Source organism: Xenopus tropicalis, chromosome 6 (assembly GCF_000004195.4).
Source record: "Xenopus tropicalis strain Nigerian chromosome 6, UCB_Xtro_10.0, whole genome shotgun sequence".
NCBI classification, from domain to species: Eukaryota; Metazoa; Chordata; class Amphibia; order Anura; family Pipidae; genus Xenopus; species Xenopus tropicalis.
The window spans coordinates 12,583,360-12,604,435 of record NC_030682.2 but is presented as its reverse complement, the minus strand read 5'-3'; the positions used below and the strand labels follow the sequence as shown (position 1 = coordinate 12,604,435).

General features: G+C 47.4%; 1 protein-coding gene across 2 annotated transcripts; it reads right to left on the bottom strand.

Annotated features, from left to right (window-relative positions):
• Window positions 1–11,604, bottom strand: cnbd2 (cyclic nucleotide binding domain containing 2). Of its 2 annotated transcripts, XM_031903920.1 has the most exons (14): window positions 10,681–11,603; window positions 7,912–8,076; window positions 6,976–7,053; window positions 6,480–6,643; window positions 4,914–5,070; window positions 4,661–4,812; window positions 4,204–4,342; window positions 3,350–3,470; window positions 2,858–2,954; window positions 2,430–2,559; window positions 2,204–2,269; window positions 1,702–1,862; window positions 927–1,137; window positions 1–538 (listed from the first exon to the last, which is right to left on the bottom strand). In XM_031903920.1, exons 1-14 carry the CDS (start codon window positions 10,702–10,704, stop codon window positions 416–418), a joined length of 1,788 nt encoding a protein of 595 aa, XP_031759780.1. In that variant the 5' UTR covers window positions 10,705–11,603; the 3' UTR covers window positions 1–415. The 2 variants fall into 2 exon arrangements, with proteins under 2 accessions (XP_031759780.1, XP_031759781.1); XM_031903921.1 differs by lacking the exon at window positions 927–1,137 and having other exon boundaries at window positions 422–538; window positions 10,681–11,604.
• Between the last annotated feature and the right edge of the window lie 9,472 nt (window positions 11,605–21,076).

The window sequence follows — 21,076 nt, the reverse complement described above, 5'->3', positions numbered from 1 at the left end:
TTCCGTCTCCCTTAGTATAGAGCAAGGGCTGAACGTTTTATTGTGAATTAGTATTAAAATAATAATATAATAATAATAATTGCAGATCAGAGTCCTATGATTTGTTACTATGGCACTGGTGGAGCTTTCTATTGGGCCCGAAACGTGGGGGAAACTGTGGCCTAGGGAAGTAATAAGTCCAACTTACATATATAAATACAAATGTACTGTGTGCATAGTAACCTGGGCTTCCTACTTAGGCACCAGTAAGTGGCGCCACGTTCATTAGTGAGCAACACCGCATTCCCATCTGCATTGCTGGGCGCTAGCCAGTACTAGGGACAGTCTGCCTGCAAGCGAGTGGCCAATCAGAGTGCCTTCTAGTTATTTGGGGGTGACATCCTATGGCCATCAGACATGGCTTATGCCCTGAGCATCACCACATGATTCGCTTCCCACAAAGCTTTGGAATATCGATGCCGTGAATGAGCCGGATCGGGGACTGGTCTTGCTCGGTCCCTGGGTCGGATACATTTTCCATCACTGGAGTGGTCCAAATCTGTAGGAGAGAGAGAGATACCGGTAAAGTCCGTTTTCTGTCTGTATAATGGATACGGCATTCTGGCCCCTTGTTTTGCTTCCTGCTGTCAGGGGGTCCAAACAGGGTCAACTCCCCAGGGCCCCATATGAAGTAGGAAAGTCTCCTGAGCAACCATGGTATGTAGTGCAGGGATTCCCACCATTCAGTGGATAAGTGGTACAAACCATTACAGATATTGTTGGCCCATGGTAGTGTCCCTTTAACTGGGCAACCTAAGGCATGTGGCACCTTCAGGCTGGACTACAACTCCCATCAGCCTCAGTTGGCTTGATCTAGGTGTCCTTATACATATACAACATTGCTACATGTAGATTCAGTTGCTATAGCAATTCTGGGAGATATGCACCTTGATGTTGCTTGGCTTGCCTCTCCCCAGCTGCAGGATCCCCCTCCTGTCTGCTGTGTGGCTTTTGTGCCCCGCTTCTGTGCGGGACCTGTTCCGCTTGGGGTAGACATTATGGCTGGGACTTGGAGCTGAGCTCAGAGTAGTGACGAGATCTTCCTTGAAAATCTTCCAGCGGTTCTGTTCCAGGAAGATCCGGCACAGCTCATTGTCACTGCAGGGGGGGGGGGGGAACATGAGTCACACAGGCAGAATGAGACCCCCTGCTGGGTCAATATATGAATATACCATTAAGCCTTCCTTAGTCGCTCAGGTCTGCATGCAATAAACAGCTCTGCTTAGCTGATCTGGGCAGCACTCTCATCACTGTTCTACTTCTAATTAAAACCTGCCCCCCCCCCCCCCCCCAAAAGCTTCTCCTAGTCACTAACACATGAACGACAGACTGTATTTATTTCCAATTATTGCCTTCTTGGCTATAAGTTATAGGTTCAGCTGTCTTAACCCACAAATCCTGTATAAAGGATAACCCTAATGCATGGAGCTGGGCAGCAGGACTGGATTTAGACAACTTGGGGCTAATGCAGCAGGGCAGGGGCCCCTCTGATGCTGGATTGGGCCGGGGCTAATGCTCTTTGCTTTGCGGCAAGTCTCTGATTAGCTAGAACCTACAGCAATGTTTTCATTAACCTTCATTAAGGGGGCCATAATAAATGCACCAAAGCAGGGGGACCATGTTATTGCCTGCCCTGTACAGACGAGATTGGCTCCTACTCACCTGGGATATGGGAGAATGTCCTCCTTCAGTTTCTTCAGGGTGACAAGGTCGCTCAGTTCTGAGAACTTGTCCAGTTTGACGCGAATCACCTCTGCCCCCTGGCTGATAATCACCATTGACCGGGGGTCTTTGTGATATAAGTTGGACAGGCACGTCAGGCTCTGTAATGGGATTATCAGTGATTTTATTATATTGATGATGTGTAACACCCTGGTTAATCATTATTCCCTATATACCTGCACTACATGCTCATTATTTACACACACATAGGGCCCCAGTACAAATGTAACCCCATGGCCCATAAGGCTTTAGTAAGGCCTAGTATGTTAGTGATTTATTTCCATTCGCCTCTGTCCCCCCCTGCTGCCATACTGCCGTACTCCTACGCTGCAACCATTCCTTATCCTTCTTCTTTCTACCCCATTTATCTCTCTGTACATATGGTACGTTCATGCTACATTTCAGGTCGGCTTGCTGTACCCTATACGGCTTTACTACTCACCGGTTCATGAATCGGCCGGCTGTCTCGCTCTAAACAGGATTCAATGTAATCCACATCCACTCCTCTCTGCAAAATGATATCTGACATTATAATAAATAATAGTAAAGCTCTCAGGCACCTTCAATCTCATGTCTAATTCCTAGTGTGATTCATTTCAGGCCCAGTAGTAGAAGACTATAGAGAGATAAACAGAGTAACTGGAATGGCAGCAGACAATGAACCTTACAAAATACTGGCCCGGGTGGATGGTATCAATACGCAGGTAGACTCCGGCCATAAGGCTTCTAGGTAAGTCCAGGTTCCCCGAGGCATCAGTAAGCACTCTGTGTATGGCTCTGTCCTCCATGGAAGGGGGTCTGTAATCAGATGGGAAATTCACTATTAACCAGACAGAATACAGTTGAAGAGGTTGGCAAGTGCCCAGGGCTCGTACAAACCAGGAAGTCAGAATGGGACTTACCTTTTTATTTCTAATTTTGTTCTGTTTAGGGCAAAAAGTATGTTCATTACAAGCCCCATTCATTGCACTCACGGTGAACAAGAGGCCACAGGAAGGTCAATCACTGGTAGCCTTTCAGGGAAGCAAGGAACCAATAAAGGATTTTTTATTAAAACCCAAAGGAAATAATTTCAGATGGTCCCTGGGGGACTCACCTCTTGTCTGAGATGTCTCCATTCTGTGCAGTGAGGTTTGGTTCTTCTCTCTGACTGAAGGAGGTTCCATGAAACCTGCTGCCTCGATGAGACTTCCCTGGAGTGAGAACAAGGAGATGTGTATTCCCATCCTCTGGGATCCAGTTAATGGCACTGTGGGTCCATTTACCAGTATATAACTCCCTCCAATGCATTCTGCATTCCCCCCTGTTGTTTTTTTTTTCCATGATTCTCCCCCTTTGTCTTTAACTCCACTTCCCTTACACCTTCTCTCCATTTCTCAGTAACTTGTCTATGGGATGGTTGTGCCCCAGTCCTTGGATCACTAAGTTGCCATTTTGTTGTTATCCAAATAATGGACAAGGCATTACAAATATGGAAGCTCTTGTTGACTGGTTTAAACAAAGGTTCTCTGGGGGCAGTAAACAATGTCCTCACACTGAATGTCAAAAATATCAGGGGTTTAAATGCCCCTTTATTTGTAAATCTCACCTATTTCACTGTGGTGGGGGCCCAGGATGGGTTTGCCAGTGTGAGCTTCGTGTTGCTTGATCCACTTCAGAAAGGAAGGGCATTGGCTGAGATGCACCAATCGCAGGACCTCGCAGCGCCCCTGGGTACAGAACACAAGGACTTCAGTACAATTCACAGAGTAAAGGCAAAGGCACATACTGTTCCTACCGAGCTGGTAACTGCCAACAAAGAACTGGCCAACTGAGCAAGCTGTATGGCATATGTCGGCCATTAGCATTGTTTGGCTGAGTAAGAGGCACGGATAGGACGAAATAGTGATTTTCAGCTGGGCTGTATTTTTATATAGACACCCAAGAGCCCGTGCCTAGGGAGGCAGGTTTAGGGGGTGGCCAACAGGTTCCTGCATAAAAAAAAACACTTGCCTTTATATGGCAGCAGAGATCAATGATTGGCGCAAACCATTTGGTAAAGGTAGAGGCAGGCAGTGGTCCAGTGTCTAGGGCAAAACCCTGATTTCCAGGATGTCCAGCTAGGCTATAGTCCTCTAATCTGACCAAGCTTCCTGACCAAACTGATTTCTGACCAATCAGTTGCATCCAACCTCAACAATTTCAAGTTGCCCTCAAAAATATCAGTGGCCAGCAAGCAGCTGGCTAACTCTGATTTCCATTTTGGCTAATCAATTACAATGCAGTTATCTGAAACTTTAGTTGGGTTCCTTGTACATTGGCTTATGGCCAATAATTTTAATCATGGTTGAATGAGCGTCCATTTGGCCAAGTTAAGAACCACGCATGGGAAATCCAGAAGAACCAAGAGGAGAGCTGATCTCTCAGCGTTGCTTCCTCTTGGGTGACTGGGCAAAAAGTTACCTTTGTGACAAAGATGATGTTTTTGGTCTCGTGTGTGTCTTTCACCATAACTTGGCTATGATGACATTCCTCGGCCTTGCAGTGATCGGCCAAGGTCTCTAGAGATTTATCGGACCAACTGGAAAACAGGTCCAGGGATCTAGGAGAAAAGGTTTCTTTGACACTTGGGTTTTGTAATAACCTGGGAGAAGAAAATCAAGGTTAACCTTCCCCTTTTGTCCCCCACTGGGACAGGTAAGTCAGTCTGCCTACTAGCGGAGTAGTTACCAAACACAGCGATGATTCTCTGACCTCCCTGTTCCTGGGCTGCTCAGGCAGTGGGTGTAGCTGTCACTTAAATGAGCTGCCTGGGTTTTCCCAATGAAGTGACCTCTGTAGGTCAGGGAAGGCTACCCCCATAAACACCCAATGAGGTTGGATCATAAAGCCCTGAATGCCAGCTGGGCGGCTCATCTACCTGAAGTGCTGGAACCTGTATTTTAGCTCCTTCTGAAGCTCTTGGTCCAGCTTGTTCTCGAAGAATTCCATCCTGTCCACCACCAGGAACTCGGTCTCCTCCATGCAGACCACTGTTGCGTTTCTCCTCAGGTCCTTCAGCAACGCTACTTCCTACAGAAATGCAGAGAGTATGGTGCTTAGCTTTCATGCTTCTCATAGGGCCACAGATGGGAGTGGCTGTATATTTACAGAGGTTAATGCTATATTCATACCCCAAAGCTGGCCCCCTTGTGAAGCAGGATGGGTTCTGGATCCAAAAGGGCGCTGCTGCCGTCCACGTCCTGGGTTACAGCAATGACCCCAGAAAACACAAAGTAGAAGCTGTCCCCTCGGTGTCCCTTTCGCACAATGACTCTGCCCCGTCCAAACCTAGAGAATCATGCAGGGTGTTGTTTTACAGGGTCTTTAAGCTTAAGGGTGAAGACACACAGAGCTACTAGTAGCAGCTACTTGTTGTGGCTACTAAAATAGGCAATGTTGATCATTTAAGGTCCCCATACATGGGCAGGTCCACTCGCTTGGCGATGTCGCCAAGTGAGCAGATCTTCTCCCGATATCCCCTACCTATGGTCCCCGATCCGACTAGATTTGCTAACCTGCCCTAACGAGATCTGCCCAATTTCAGGCCAGATATTGGTCGGGCAGGCCCATCGGTAGTGCCCATACACGGCCCGATTAGCTGCCGAAACGGTCTACGGGTCCCATATCGGCAGCTAGAAATGGCCCGTGTATGGGGACCTTTACTGATAACAGTCTTATTCTGTTTTAGCAGAGGCAATTCTCAGTATTGTCTATGGCAGGGGATTTTTTGGTGTTTAGTAGCCATGAAAAAGTAGCTGCTACTAGTTGCTCCGTGTGTCTTCACCCTAAGGGCACAGTGATTTGCTGAAATCGCCAAAGTTGCCTTGAGAGGAAACTTTTGCGATTTCGGCGCCGCGTATACCATCCCACCGGCGATTTACATTCTAGCCGGTGGGATGGCATTTCGGGGACATCGCCCGTGGCAAGGGAGATTTGACGCAGGCGACTAATCTCCCCGTCTGCCATGGCCCTAAAGGGTAAGTCTATATTTGATAACTGGACTAATTTGGCAGTTCCAAGATTCCTCCCAGCACAAAGCTCTTATCTTCGTTACTTTCGCCTCCCCCCTGTTGCTGCTCTCTTTCTCATGGTCTTCTTGCAAATGGGGCTGAAATGCAATGGAAAGAGCTGCCCCGGGTTTTCCCAATGCACTGATCTCTGGCTGCCTGGGGGCCTAAATTTCCATCAGCCTGCTTAAAACTCCCCACAAAGATGATTGCAATGGAATAGCCCTTCTTTCAGTGAATTAGTGTCGAACCAGCCTCTCCTTGACCATAGGAAAGAGAGCAGCCCAGAATCAGGAAGTACAGAGACATAAATGGAGGAGATTTCATTCAGTTACCCATTGGGGTAAGAATTACTTTGAAACACTGACTTGGATTTGTGGTAGAGGGAAGCACCATCGCTGTGGGTTATCGGTGCTGTCTGCACAGACATGGGGGATATTTATTATAGTGTTTAAGCCGACATCACCGGTGAAGTTGCCCATAGGAACCAATCAGATCTTTGCTTTCTAACTTTATGTGAATGTTCAAACCAAACTGCTGATTGGTTGCTACTGGCAATTGTACCCCATGGTGTATAACTCACTTCTAGTGCTGTAAAAGCCAATGCCACACAGAAACAGCCAATTACAGGCTCAGCACTTGGTGATGCTCAGTTATGGGGCAGATAAGTTGCCCGGCTCCGGTATTTACCTCCGGTAATAGACGACTCGTGCCAACATGAGCTGCATTTGGCTGCTGTATCTCCGGAAGCTGAGAATTCCCATCATCATGCTGCGGATAAAGCGAATGTCCTGCTCTGATCTCTGCTCCGGCCGGCGCAGCGCCACCTCTATGGCCTTTTCTGGGAAGGTGAACTGCATCAGAGGGAGGGTTAGTTCAGCAGCGCTGTCAGGGTGCAGTGTATGTATATCTTTATTTATAAAGTGCTACTTATGTACGCAGCGCTGTACAGTAGAATGGGCTATTACTGGCCGCCCACAGCCTGACTTCCATTGCTCACTGCTGCAGGTTAGTCAGCTGACATCAGGGAGCGCAGCCCGGGACTCACTGCAGGAGTGAGCAATTTGCAGCAGGAAAAATCATTTAATAAGTAAATTATATTTATTAAACATCCTTGGGCTTCTGGCTAAATATAAACAGTCTTTTATACAAACCTCATGGGATCAGTTGGTCTCGAATGTCTCACCTCATACTGGCTCTTAAAGAGACTGCTGTCAAACGATAGACTGCCCTTGTTCTTCCTCTTCCCCTTCTTGCTGGTCTCCTGCATGGGAACCCACAGTCTCTTTATATCTACAGATATTACTGTATAATCTGTCTGTCTGTATCTCTCTGTATGTCTGTCTGTATCTCTCTGTATGTCTGTCTGTATCTCTCTGTATGTCTGTCTGTATCTCTCTGTATGTCTGTCTGTATCTCTCTGTATGTCTGTCTGTATCTCTCTGTATGTCTGTCTGTATCTCTCTGTATGTCTGTCTGTATCTATCTGTATGTCTGTCTGTATCTATCTGTATGTCTGTCTGTATCTCTCTGTATGTCTGTCTTTATCTCTCTGTATGTCTGTCTGTATCTCTCTGTATGTCTGTCTGTCTGTATCTCTATCAGTCTCTCTGTATGTCTGTCTGTATCTCTTTGTATGTCTGTCTGTCTGTCTATCTGTATCTCTATCAGTCTCTCTGTATGTCTGTCTGTATCTCTATCAGTCTCTCTGTATGTCTGTCTGTATCTCTATCAGTCTCTCTGTATGTCTCTCTGTATCTCTATCAGTCTCTCTGTATGTCTCTCTGTATCTCTATCAGTCTCTCTGTATGTCTCTCTGTATCTCTATCAGTCTCTCTGTATGTCTCTCTGTATCTCTATCAGTCTCTCTGTATGTCTGTCTGTATGTCTATCAGTCTCTCTGTATGTGTATCTATTTATTATCTATCTCATACTAACCAATACTTTTTGTGGGACAGGCCTAATTTGCAGGCCAGAAAGTGGGTGGGTTGATACAAATGAGGGGCATATCTAGGCATGACTGGGTATGGGGGGGTGGAACAGGGCCATGGTCTAAAACTATCTGTTTCCTATAAAACCCAGATGTTGGGCGGGAAGTATAATTTATGGGGACAGATCTTACCTGTTCCTTCATTGCCTCTTCATTATAGGAAGCGTCTCCTGAGGCAAATCTGGGGACCCCCACGTCCCCCCAGAAGGTGCAGCCCAGCGCCTCCTCTGCCCTGTGTATGAAGCGCTTAGTGACGGCCTGTAGCAGCGCCACCCTATGCACCGCATTGCGGAACCTCTGGGTACAGGCGGGAGAGAGGGGGGAGAGTTAACGCATTCATACACACACACACAATTCCAAGCAACTTTTCACTTGGTCTTTATTATATATTTTGTATAGTTTTTGAATTATTTGCCTTCTTCAGACTCTTTCCATTTTTGAAATGGGGGTCACTGACCCCGTCAGCCAAAAACCTATTGCTCTGTGAGGCTCCAGTTTTATTTATTTAGGTCTTCCTCTATTCATATTCCTGTCTCTCTTTCAAACCACTGGTTGCTAGGTTAAATTGGACTCTAGCAACCGATAGCTCCTGAAATTCCACCCTGAACTGCTGAACAAAAAGTAAAATAATTCATAAACCGCAAATAATAAAAAATGAAGACTAATCGTATATTGTCCCAGACTGGCATACTCTGCATTATACTACTAGTTAATTTAAAGGTGAACTACCCCTTTAATAACCAGGGGAGACTGTGTTTGTGTTACAGATTGGGAACCGTTTGTAATGAGTAAGTATTTCCCCAATGAACCATAACGGATTAAAGGTATAGAATTGCCAGGTACTAGTCTCATAACTGATCGTGGTTACTCAGTGACCAAGCTGCGGCCCTGGTTGCCATGGATACGAGTGTCCCTCGGATTGAGAGAGCCTCTGGGCACTGCCTGCATCCCCTGCAATGTTTCCTCTCCGGCCCCATAGCAACCGACTACTGATTAACCCACAGCCGGGTCAGGGGACAGGCCAAGGTCACACTGACTCAGCTATCCAGGGAATCATCCTCAAGGGGAAGTGTAACCTTTGCCTGATTTTATTTTATTACAGACGGTGCCAGTGAGGGAAGGATATACAGACACACAGGTAGTGCCCTGGCAGGAACCAAACCCGGGACCCCAGCACCCCAGCACCATGCTCCTCGCTGAGCCCTCCTTACATACAGGTGACACTTGGGCTTCAGCACTTGTCTGACCACTAATGTTTTTGTATTGCTACAGGCAGTGGCGCATACCCTGTAATTAGGGGCAGCAGATTATGTGGATTCCCCATGTAGGCACCCTGCAGCCTTACAGCCATTACAGCCATTAATCTGTGTCCCAACGAGTCCCCGTCCTGTCATTAAGCCCTCAGCCCGCTGCGATGGTAACAAAGGGCTGTCAGGGAGCTAATTGATTACGATGACTGAGTCATTTTTAGATGATGTGACTGACCTGCCTTTCTGGGGCAGAGGACACCCAGAAAAAACCCGGTGGTCCCCAGCCCTTGGGGGGTCCCACTCGCCTAGGCACGCTCCCTGCTCTTTGGGCACTCTATCCCCCCACCAGGGTAGGAAAGGTGGAAGAGACATATGCCTAGGGCACAACCATGGGGGTGCTAAGCACATACCTCTTCCTTCATACCCATAATGTGGCCCCTCATTTCCCACTGGTGCTCCAGTGGGCGCTACCCCCACACCCCTACGGGGTCACCATGAGTGAAAGAGCCTGTGCAAGCGGTGGCACTACGGGGGGGGGGGGGTGTGCACTGGAGTGGCACCAGGCTGGCAGGTTGGCTAGGGCCCCTGGACAGCTTGGCCCCCACAAGGAAGAAGGAAGAGGTACAGTGCACGGGGTGGCGAGTGGGTTTGCCAAGTGAAGGGCAGAGTTCTCGACTTGGGTGGTGGCAGCCCCAGTGGGCCCTGGACAACTCACTCTGGCACTGTGTAAAGTACTGCGCTCCAACAGGGTGTCAGTGGGACAGGGATGGTGGAACCAATGTGGGTGCAATGTTAGGCTGTTGAATAAGCACATACAGTGCCTGTCAGTTACATAGTAAATGTCTAACTGGGTGTAGAACTGACCCAAAACTGAGTGTGCGCCAATGCTATTCCCAAAGGTACCTGCGCCTGTGCCAATGAGCCCCCCTCAGCCTGCTCTGGCAGATTGTGCCCATGGACACGACTGATTTGTGCCAAGAGATTTGGACACTAATGCCCAATACTGATGCCACATGTCACTGGCACAGCAGTGTCCCCATCCCTACCCTGAAACCGTGCTCTGTAAACTGTGATTTATTAAAGGCAGGCGTTAAATTGCACCAGTATTAGTGTCTCACAGATACTCATTGGGCCTCACAAATACTAATTGGGCCACACAGATACTCATTGGGCCACACAAATACTCATTGGGCCACACAGATACTCATTGGGCCACACAGATACTCATTGGGCCACACAGATACTCATTGGGCCACACAGATACTCATTGGGCCACACAGATACTCATTGGGCCACACAGATACTCATTGAGCCACACAGATACTCATTGGGCCTCACAGATACTCATTGGGCCACACAAATACTCATTGGGCCACACAGATACTCATTGGGCCACACAAATGCTCATTGGGCCACACAGATACTCATTGAGCCACACAGATACTCATTGAGCCACACAGATACTCATTGGGCCTCCCAGATACTCATTGGGCCTCACAGATACTCATTGGGCCACACAGATATTCATTGGGCCACACCAGTGGGTTCTGAGCCTATACACCACCCTCTATGGCAAAGGTAAATATAGAATAAATAATGGTATTTTCAATGGGAAGAAAAAGCAGGTTGGTTGGACCACCCGGCCCCTTACCTTGTGTGCCGCCCCTTGCGCCATAGTGTGGGCTCCGCTGAGTGATGTCCCAGGTAGTGACCCAGTAGCCTCCTGCTCACATTACTGACCTGCCTGCTGAATGAGGCTCGCACACTGCCTTGGAGAGTGAAACTGCCCCTTCAGGTCCCGCAGCCTGACACTTCCTGATCAGCCCAGCGCTCTCTCCTCTGCACAGATAGTAAGTGCCCACGAGGACTCCTCGTACCCAGCAATGTGTTTGTACTGCTCCAGCTTCACTGGTTCCATCTATAGCAACGTGACAATATCCACACACAGGGCAGGGCATTTTTTCAGCCAAATACATTCTGTATAGTACTGCGTGAATAAATATATGTCTAATGGCAATATTAAGAAACAAATATATCATTATTTTCCTTGTGCCTTATTTCCCTTTATTTTCTGTAAAAGTGTTACTAGCATGTTCAGTCTTACCTATACTGCCATTGTATCTCAGCCCCCCCGACCACAACCTTCTTTAGAACCTTCCACAGCCCTCCTCTTGTGTTACACTCCCCCTTAAGATGTCAGAATAAGTCATGGCATAGTGGCCCATGGGTGGGCCATAGAAGGGATTAAACAATTATTTTTCAACAATTATTTTTAATTCTACATCACGTTATGAGAAGGAAAGGTGGCCCCAGAAATAATGTTAGGGTATGTGCACTACCACTTCACTATTAACTACAAGAGAACTGGGGGACCCCAAGGTTCCTGTGCTCCTCTCCTTCCATTGCTCATGTGTGGGATGTGGGCATAGCTTCCATCGCATAGGCCACTTGGTCACAAACTGTTGGGCTCACCCCACGGGGTGCTTTGATAATCTGTTGGGGCGCTCAGCCTGAAGGCCAGTTAGGGGGGGATTTGGGGTGAGTGCTTATTTGTGCCCTGGGTACCCCTGGAACTATAGCGGGGTGACTGTTACCCCAATGTTTCTATATATCTGTAACCTTGTTATGAGCTAAGGGGGCCCAGCCTGAAGGCCAGTTAGGGGGGGATTTGGGGTGAGTGCTTATTTGTGCCCTGGGTACCCCTGGAACTATAGCAGGGTGACTGTTACCCCAATGTTTCTATATATCTGTAACCTTGTTATGGGCTAAGGGGGCCCAGCCTGAAGGCCAGTTAGGGGGGATTTGGGGTGAGTGCTTATTTGTGCCCTGGGTACCCCTGGAACTATAGCGGGGTGACTGTTACCCCAATGTTTCTATATATCTGTAACCTTGTTATGGGCTAAGGGGGCCCAGCCTGAAGGCCAGTTAGGGGGGGATTTGGGGTGAGTGCTTATTTGTGCCCTGGGTACCCCTGGAACTATAGCGGGGTGACTGTTACCCCAATGTTTCTACCTTATAAGCATTCTAATATCCTGGAAAGAAAAAGATAAACTCTCTAACTATATACATTATGTCCCCCTATACTAAAACATAATTCAGCAGGAACAGCCCCCTAAGTTTGCTCATAGCCTGTACAGAGAGATACCATAAAACTATGGCAGCATAGGGATTCCCCTGTACTAAGCACAATTCAGCAGGAACAGCCCCCTAAGTTTGCTCATAGCCTGTACAGAGAGATACCATAAAACTATGGCAGCATAGGGATTCCCTGTACTAAGCACAATTCAGCAGGAACAGCCCCCTAAGTTTGCCCATAGCCTGTACAGAGAGATACCATAAAACTATGGCAGGATAGGGATTCCCCTGTACTAAGCACAATTCAGCAGGAACAGCCCCCTAAGTTTGCTCATAGCCTGTACAGAGAGATACCAAAAAACTATGGCACATAGGGATTCCCCTGTACTAAGCACAATTCAGCAGGAACAGCCCCCTAAGTTTGCTCATAGCCTGTACAGAGAGATACCATAAAACTATGCCAGGTATTTATACAATGTTCAATTAGACAAAGTATTTAAGGGTACAGTTACTCTTGATTAGAGCACCAATACATTCAAAAGCTCTCCTACTGTTCTTATTTACATAGGGAACAATAAGCCTTCAGTGTATTGCAAAAGGCTAAGAGAGTAAATACAGGGTAATATAAATACCAAACACCTATGGGTCATTAGATCCATTCAGTACTTGGTGGAGATGCATTTTCCATTTAACTAATTACTGCCCGGCAGGAAAGCTTGTTTCTCAATACTTGTGCTCAACAATTATTTTTAATTCTACATCACGTTATGAGAAGGAAAGGTGGCCCCAGAAATAATGTTAGGGTATGTGCACTACCACTTCACTATTAACTACAAGAGAACTGGGAGACCCCAAGGTTCCTGTGCTCCTCTCCTTCCATTGCTCATGTGTGGGATGTGGGCATAGCTTCCATCGCATAGGCCACTTGGTCACAAACTGTTGGGCTCACCCCACGGGGTGCTTTGATAATCTGTGGGGGCGCTCAGCCTGAAGGCCAGTTAGGGGGGGATTTGGGGTGAGTGCTTATTTGTGCCCTGGGTACCCCTGGAACTATAGCAGGGTGACTGTTACCCCAATGTTTCTATATATCTGTAACCTTGTTATGGGCTAAGGGGGCCCAGCCTGAAGGCCAGTTAGGGGGGATTTGGGGTGAGTGCTTATTTGTGCCCTGGGAACCCCTGGAACTATAGCAGGGTGACTGTTACCCCAATGTTTCTATAAATCTGTAACCTTGTTATGGGCTAAGGGGGCCCAGCCTGAAGGCCAGTTAGGGGGGGATTTGGGGTGAGTGCTTATTTGTGCCCTGGGAACCCCTGGAACTATAGCAGGGTGACTGTTACCCCAATGTTTCTATAAATCTGTAACCTTGTTATGGGCTAAGGGGGCCCAGCCTGAAGGCCAGTTAGGGGGGATTTGGGGTGAGTGCTTATTTGTGCCCTGGGTACCCCTGGAACTATAGCGGGGTGACTGTTACCCCAATGTTTCTATATATCTGTAACCTTGTTATGGGCTAAGGGGGCCCAGCCTGAAGGCCAGTTAGGGGGAGATTTGGGGTGAGTGCTTATTTGTGCCCTGGGTACCCCTGGAACTATAGCAGGGTGACTGTTACCCCAATGTTTATATATATCTGTAACCTTGTTATGGGCTAAGGGGGCCCAGCCTGAAGGCCAGTTAGGGGGGGATTTGGGGTGAGTGCTTATTTGTGCCCTGGGTACCCCTGGAACTATAGGGGGGGTGACTGTTACCCCAATGTTTCTATATATCTGTAACCTTGTTATGGGCTAAGGGGGCCCAGCCTGAAGGCCAGTTAGGGGGGGATTTGGGGTGAGTGCTTATTTGTGCCCTGGGTACCCCTGGAACTATAGCGGGGTGACTGTTACCCCAATGTTTCTATATATCTGTAACCTTGTTATGGGCTAAGGGGGCCCAGCCTGAAGGCCAGTTAGGGGGGATTTGGGGTGAGTGCTTATTTGTGCCCTGGGTACCCCTGGAACTATAGCAGGGTGACTGTTACCCCAATGTTTCTATATATCTGTAACCCTGTTATGGGCTAAGGGGGTTGTCAAACAATACAATGGCACTCAGGGCTACAAAAGGGACTAGCCCTTAATTCCAATTTTTTATTGCGGTGTGACCTGTATAGGGTTATATCACCTTTAATATATTCTACTTTTGTTGTATGATGCAATTAACAAGTAACCAATTAATTATGGTGATTTCATTAATGGGTTGGGATTTAAAATGCTGTTCACTACACCGATTTGTATGCTTGATAAAGGGGTTGTGTTGCCCCGAAACGTTGCACTACCGCAATAAAAAATTGGAATTAAGGGCTAGTCCCTTTTGTAGCCCTGAGTGCCATTGTATTGTTTGACAATTCTGGATTTTTGGGAGGGTGCCGATCCCTCTGGCAGTGAGCACCGGGCGCTTAATTTATGGAGAGTTAAGGGTGTGCGAGAAAGGTCTCTGTTGTAGGCTACGTGAGTATTCGGCGTGACCCTCCCAGCACCCCGTTGATAGTATCTCCCTATCATGTCGTTTGCGGACATAGCTGCTACTACGGATCGGAAGGCAGAAACCTTCGGGTTTACGGAGACAGAGAGGAAGCGAATTATGAATGCAGCACAGGACTTGCCAATCGCTTCTGCACCGACTGATATTGAGGTGCTCCGTAAGCTGGAACAGCTAAAACGTCGGAACATCGCATGGGCCCTACATTCATCGGCCCTAGCTGAATATGCTAAATCTCAGCGAATACCGCGTGGCTTGAGGATTATGCTGCAGCCCGCACTGTTCAAAGAGGATCAGGATTTCGTGACCAAGTGGCGCTGTATACTAAATCGCTGCAGTCTGGACCTTATTGCGCTAACTATGCAGCAACTACAACTTAAAACTAAAGATTTAAAACAACAAATATACTCCACCGAGGAGGAGTACAAGGTGCTGTCGGGCGCTACGATAGGTAATTCGCTGCAAGAACTAGAACAACGATTGGAAAAGTTACAGCAGGAGATCCTCCAAACGAAGCTGCGGAAGTTTAAAAGAGATACTTATGATTATGAGAAGAACGAGATCTACACGTGGAAGGAAGGTAGACGGGCCTTCCGCAGACAGCGTTCTTCTTCCTCAGCGCACTTGGAGAAATCATCATTACGGTCATCGGAGCCTGAACAAGCCTCACCCGCCTCGTCACAAAGCTCTGCGGTTTCTTTTTTAGGATCAGGAAAACGCAGGGGAAACGAAAAGTACGGAGAGGTCGGGGGAGAAAGTTCAGCAACAGCAGGGAGCAGACGCCGGGGAGTTCGTCGGTATCGCAGGTAACAACGATTGTTAATCTTTCTTCATATGAACTTACGAAGAATGAACTCTCTGTGCTTGATAAGGGATTGAACTTTGTTCCAACGTGTGTATCTGAACCTTTTTCATTTACTATTGACTTGTTTAAATTTATTCGTTCCCTTAAATTACGGGCTTATTTTGATACGAAAGACAGTGCCTCCAAACCTGATAGTTTTTTGGTTGCTTTAAAGAATAAGTTGGGTAAAAAAAGTTCTTTTGTCCCCCCAGGTATCTTTACAGCCATTGACACCTTTGAGGCAGTAGTCGCGTTAGAAACAAATAAGGTTTCACATAAGAAGGATGCTTATTTAAAAAAGAGTGGTTCTAATATTTCTTATGCCGAAAGGCAGGCTTTGAAAGCTTTACAACAGAACACTACTATCACCATTACAAAGGCAGACAAGGGCGGAGGTACTGTAGTATTAAATAAATGTGATTATGAAGCAGAAGCACTCCGTCAGTTGGAGAATGAAACACATTACTGTAAGTTAGAAGGGGATCCTACAGTAAGGTATAAAAATGAACTTAATATCTTTCTTAATGCTGCAGTAATGGAAGGGGTAATTACTGAGGAAATATACCAACTAATATTTCTACAATTTCCTAAGATACCAAACATTTATTTTTTACCAAAGATTCATAAAAGTCTTATTAATCCACCAGGACGCCCAATTGTGTCTAATATAGGGTCACTATGGCAACCACCGGCAATATATGTTGATATGCATTTACAAGAGATATTACCCATTTTAGAGCCCTCTTTGAAGGATACTACTGATTTTTTGAATAGACTGAGTGACGTTAGCGTGCCATCTGGCGATTTTTTCCTCTGCTCATTGGACGTGAAGGATCTTTTCACGTCCATTCCCCATGAAGAAGGGATAGAATGTATACGACAATACTTAACAGCGGCAAACCTACACATGTATAAAGTGAATTTTATTTGCGATTTATTGCAGATGGTTTTGACGCGTAATTATTTCAAATTTAAAGATGAGTATTTTTTACAATTGCCCTGGGTACTGAGTGCTTATTTGTGCCCTGGGTACCCCTGGAACTATAGCGGGGTGACTGTTACTTAATGGGGTTGAACCTCAAAGAAGGAGTTAAATTGAAAAAAATCTGACAACAATTAACAAAGAGCTTTTAGGCTGATGCCACACCAGGCGTAGGGCTGATTTTTTCGGCAAGCGGAAAAACGCTTGCCGAAAATTCAGCCCTACGCCTGCTACTTGTGCCTGCACCCGAATGAATGGAATACGCTCGGGTGCAGGCACATGTAGCCGATATACGCACGAAAATGCGTGAGAATGCAAAAATCAGCCCTACGCCTGGTGTGGCATCAGCCTTATGGCCACTAACTCTTCTCCTTTAAATGTGGGAAAGGTGGCAAAACAGAAAGAGAGGGGGCAAAGGAGGAAAGAAGCACAGAAGGGGGGAAGATGGAGGAGAGGGGATCCCATTGCTAGTAGTGCAATTTAGCACCTATGTCTTTTAATTAGCCCCGGGTTCTGTATGGCCGTAACTGTCTTTTTGCATATATTTTGGCACAGGACCAAAGAGAAATGTCCCATTTACATTCCATGTGATTCTGACAGTTTCCAGGCACGCAGAGGGGATCAGTCAGTGTAAATGATAGAAACAGGGCAGAAATATAAACATAGGAACTAAATGAAAGCAACAAGTTCTAATGTGAATGCCCTGAAGCCCAAGCCAAGTGGCAGCTTAATGCGACTCTGACACGCAGTCCTTCAGTAAAAGGATATCACTTTAATCCTAACATTCCCCTCAGGGCATGGGGCTGCAACTTTCATTTTATTTCTGTATAAACATTGCTGGTAAATTCGGGGAGCCGGACAGAGCCTAGGGGCAGCATGATTCCAAGTGGCTGTATCTACACTGGGGTCTTTCTGAATCTCCTGCCCACCCAGTCCCTAGCGGTGTGTGTCAGTGTCGGTCTGGGCTGGTGGGGAACCGGGAAAAAACCCAGTGGGCCCTGCCGACCTAATCCCATACCTGCCAACCTTTTTGATAACAGAAAGAAAATATTTGTGACCACATCCCCATTTGACTAAATTTGGCAAGTTATTTAAAGGTTGAACACATTTCTGGGGGTTTTGGGGTCCTGTTTTATGTGTTATTACAGTTTTTCTGAAAAGGTGAAATTGCCCTTTAAGCTGCGAGTCTCAGTTCCTCCAAGAGACCTGTTTAGCTTAGTTACAATTGTATCTCAGTGCAGGGGGGGCTTTTTACCTTTCTCCCTGGTCTCTCTGCCAAAAGCTACTTATTTAATTAAAAAAAAGTGCAGGTGTCACACTTTAAGATTTCTGGGCTCTCTGCCAAAAGCTACTAATGTTAGACCAGGCGTATATTTTCGGCAAGCTAAAAACCGAAAATCCCGCCATACGCCTCCTACCTGAATGGAATACTCTCGGGTGCAGGCACATGTAGCCAATATCCGCATAAAAACAAGAGAGAATGCAAAGTCTTGCGTTTTTATGTGTATTTCGGCTACATGTGCCTGCACCCGAGCGTATTCCATTCAGGTAGGAGACATATGGCGGGATTTTCGGCAAGCGGGACAGTGGGCTGACCTGTAAAAGAGGGACTGTCCCGTGAAAACTGGGCCAGTTGGGAGGTATGTAGTCCCACTCCCAGGACTTCCATCATGGCTTAGTTATCAGCTACTATAATAATTAAGCCAGGTTGATAGAAAAAAATCTCAGTATTTAAATGTTTTTCATTTACTGTCCTGATCATTATTCAGGTTTCTCAAGGCTGAAAACCACATAGACAGTTGAGACCCAAACAGGCCTAATGAAAACAGAAAAAGCGGCTAACCCAGCTCACCCTATTTTTATTCCCCACATACAACCCAGCTCACCCTATTTTTATTCCCCACATACAACCCAGCTCACCCTATTTTTATTCCCCACATACAACCCAGCTCACCCGTTTATGCCCTACATACAACCCAGCTCACCCTTTTATGCCCTACATACAACCCAGCTCACCCCTTTATGCCCTACATACAACCCAGCTCCCCCCTTTATGCCCTACATACAACCCAGCTCACCCCTTTATGCCCTACATACAACCCAGCTCCCCCTTTATGCCCTACATACAACCCAGATCCCCCCTTTATACCCTACATACAACCCAGCTCCCCCCTTTATACCCTACATACAACCCAGCTCCCCCCTTTATGCGCTACATACAACCCAGCTCACCCTTTTATGCCCTTCATACAACCCAGCTCCCCCCTTTATGCCCTACATACAACCCAGCTCCCCCTTTATGCCCTACATACAACCCAGCTCCCCCCTTTATGCCCTACATACAACCCAGCTCCCCCTTTATGCCCTACATACAACCCAGCTCCCCCCTTTATGCCCTACATACAACCCAGCTCCCCCCTTTATACCCTACATACAACCCAGCTCCCCCCTTTATGCCCTACATACAACCCAGCTCCCCCCTTTATGCCCTACATACAACCCAGCTCCCCCTTTATGCCCTACATACAACCCAGCTCACCCCTTTATGCCCTACATACAACCCAGCTCCCCCCTTTATGCCCTACATACAACCCAGCTCACCCCTTTATGCCCTACATACAACCCAGCTCCCCCTTTATGCCCTACATACAACCCAGATCCCCCCTTTATACCCTACATACAACCCAGCTCCCCCCTTTATACCCTACATACAACCCAGCTCCCCCCTTTATGCGCTACATACAACCCAGCTCACCCTTTTATGCCCTTCATACAACCCAGCTCCCCCCTTTATGCCCTACATACAACCCAGCTCCCCCTTTATGCCCTACATACAACCCAGCTCCCCCCTTTATGCCCTACATACAACCCAGCTCCCCCTTTATGCCCTACATACAACCCAGCTCCCCCCTTTATGCCCTACATACAACCCAGCTCCCCCCTTTATACCCTACATACAACCCAGCTCCCCCCTTTATGCCCTACATACAACCCAGCTCCCCCCTTTATGCCCTACATACAACCCAGCTCCCCCTTTATGCCCTACATACAACCCAGCTCCCCCCTTTATGCCCTACATACAACCCAGCTCACCCTTTTATGCCCTTCATACAACCCAGCTCACCCTTTTATGCCCTACATACAACCCAGCTCACCCTTTTATGCCCTACATACAACACAGCTCCCCCCTTTATGCCCTACATACAACCCAGCTCCCCCCTTTATGCCCTACATACAACCCAGCTCCCCCCTTTATACCCTACATACAACCCAGCTCCCCCCTTTATGCCCTACATACAACCCAGCTCCCCCCTTTATGCCCTACATACAACCCAGCTCCCCCTTTATGCCCTACATACAACCCAGCTCCCCCCTTTATGCCCTACATACAACCCAGCTCACCCTTTTATGCCCTTCATACAACCCAGCTCACCCTTTTATGCCCTACATACAACCCAGCTCACCCTTTTATGCCCTACATACAACACAGCTCCCCCCTTTATGCCCTACATACAACCCAGCTCCCCCCTTTATACCCTACATACAACCCAGCTCCCCCCTTTATGCCCTACATACAACCCAGCTCCCCCCTTTATACCCTACATACAACCCAGCTCACCCCTTTATGCCCTACATACAACCCAGCTCCCCCCTTTATACCCTACATACAACCCAGCTCACCCCTTTATGCCCTACATACAACCCAGCTCCCCCCTTTATGCCCTACATACAACCCAGCTCCCCCCTTTATACCCTACATACAACCCAGCTCACCCCTTTATGCCCTACATACAACCCAGCTCCCCCCTTTATACCCTACATACAACCCAGCTCCCCCCTTTATACCCTACATACAACCCAGCTCCCCCCTTTATGCCCTACATACAACCCAGCTCCCCCCTTTATGCCCTACATACAACCCAGCTCCCCCCTTTATACCCTACATACAACACAGCTCACCCCTTTATACCCTACATACAACCCAGCTCCCCCTTTATACCCTACATACAACCCAGCTCCCCCCTTTATACCCTACATACAACCCAGCTCCCCCCTTTATACCCTACATACAACCCAGCTCCCCCTTTATACCCTACATACAACCCAGCTCCCCCTTTATGCCCTACATACAACCCAGCTCCCCCCTTTATACCCTACATACAACCCAGCTCCCCCCTTTATACCCTACATACAACCCAGCTCCCCCCTTTATACCCTACATACAACCCAGCTCCCCCCTTTATACCCTACATACAACCCAGCTCCCCCCTTTATGCGCTACATACAACACAGCTCACCCCTTTATACCCTACATACAACCCAGCTCCCCCTTTATACCCTACATACAACCCAGCTCCCCCCTTTATACCCTACATACAACCCAGCTCCCCTCAGATCCACTTTTGCCACTGCCCTCTCACCATAGGGTTTCTGTCACCCACTTGGGGCAAGTATCTCATTTTACCTCTAAATGCAGTTTTTGGATAGTAAGTTCTGGGGAACACAGCTCTCTCCACCTCTTGTACGTTATTTTAGTAATTGTCTGTATGTTCCATAGTGGGCTATATAGCCATCATTGGGTTGGGCAGAGCTGGCACACATGTTGGCGCTTTATGGATACGTAGCGCTACTAAT

Bases quoted from the DNA above. Each gene is read 5' to 3' on its own strand.
- cnbd2 (XM_031903920.1), bottom strand. From the start codon at position 10,704: ATGGCGCAAGGGGCGGCACACAAG. The intron at 5,071-6,479 runs GTAAATACCGGA...ATGATTCTCTAG, and splicing joins CGAGTCGTCTATTACCGGAG to GTTTGGACGGGGCAGAGTCA. The intron at 4,343-4,660 runs GTAGATGAGCCG...CTTTTCTCCTAG, and splicing joins TACAGGTTCCAGCACTTCAG to ATCCCTGGACCTGTTTTCCA.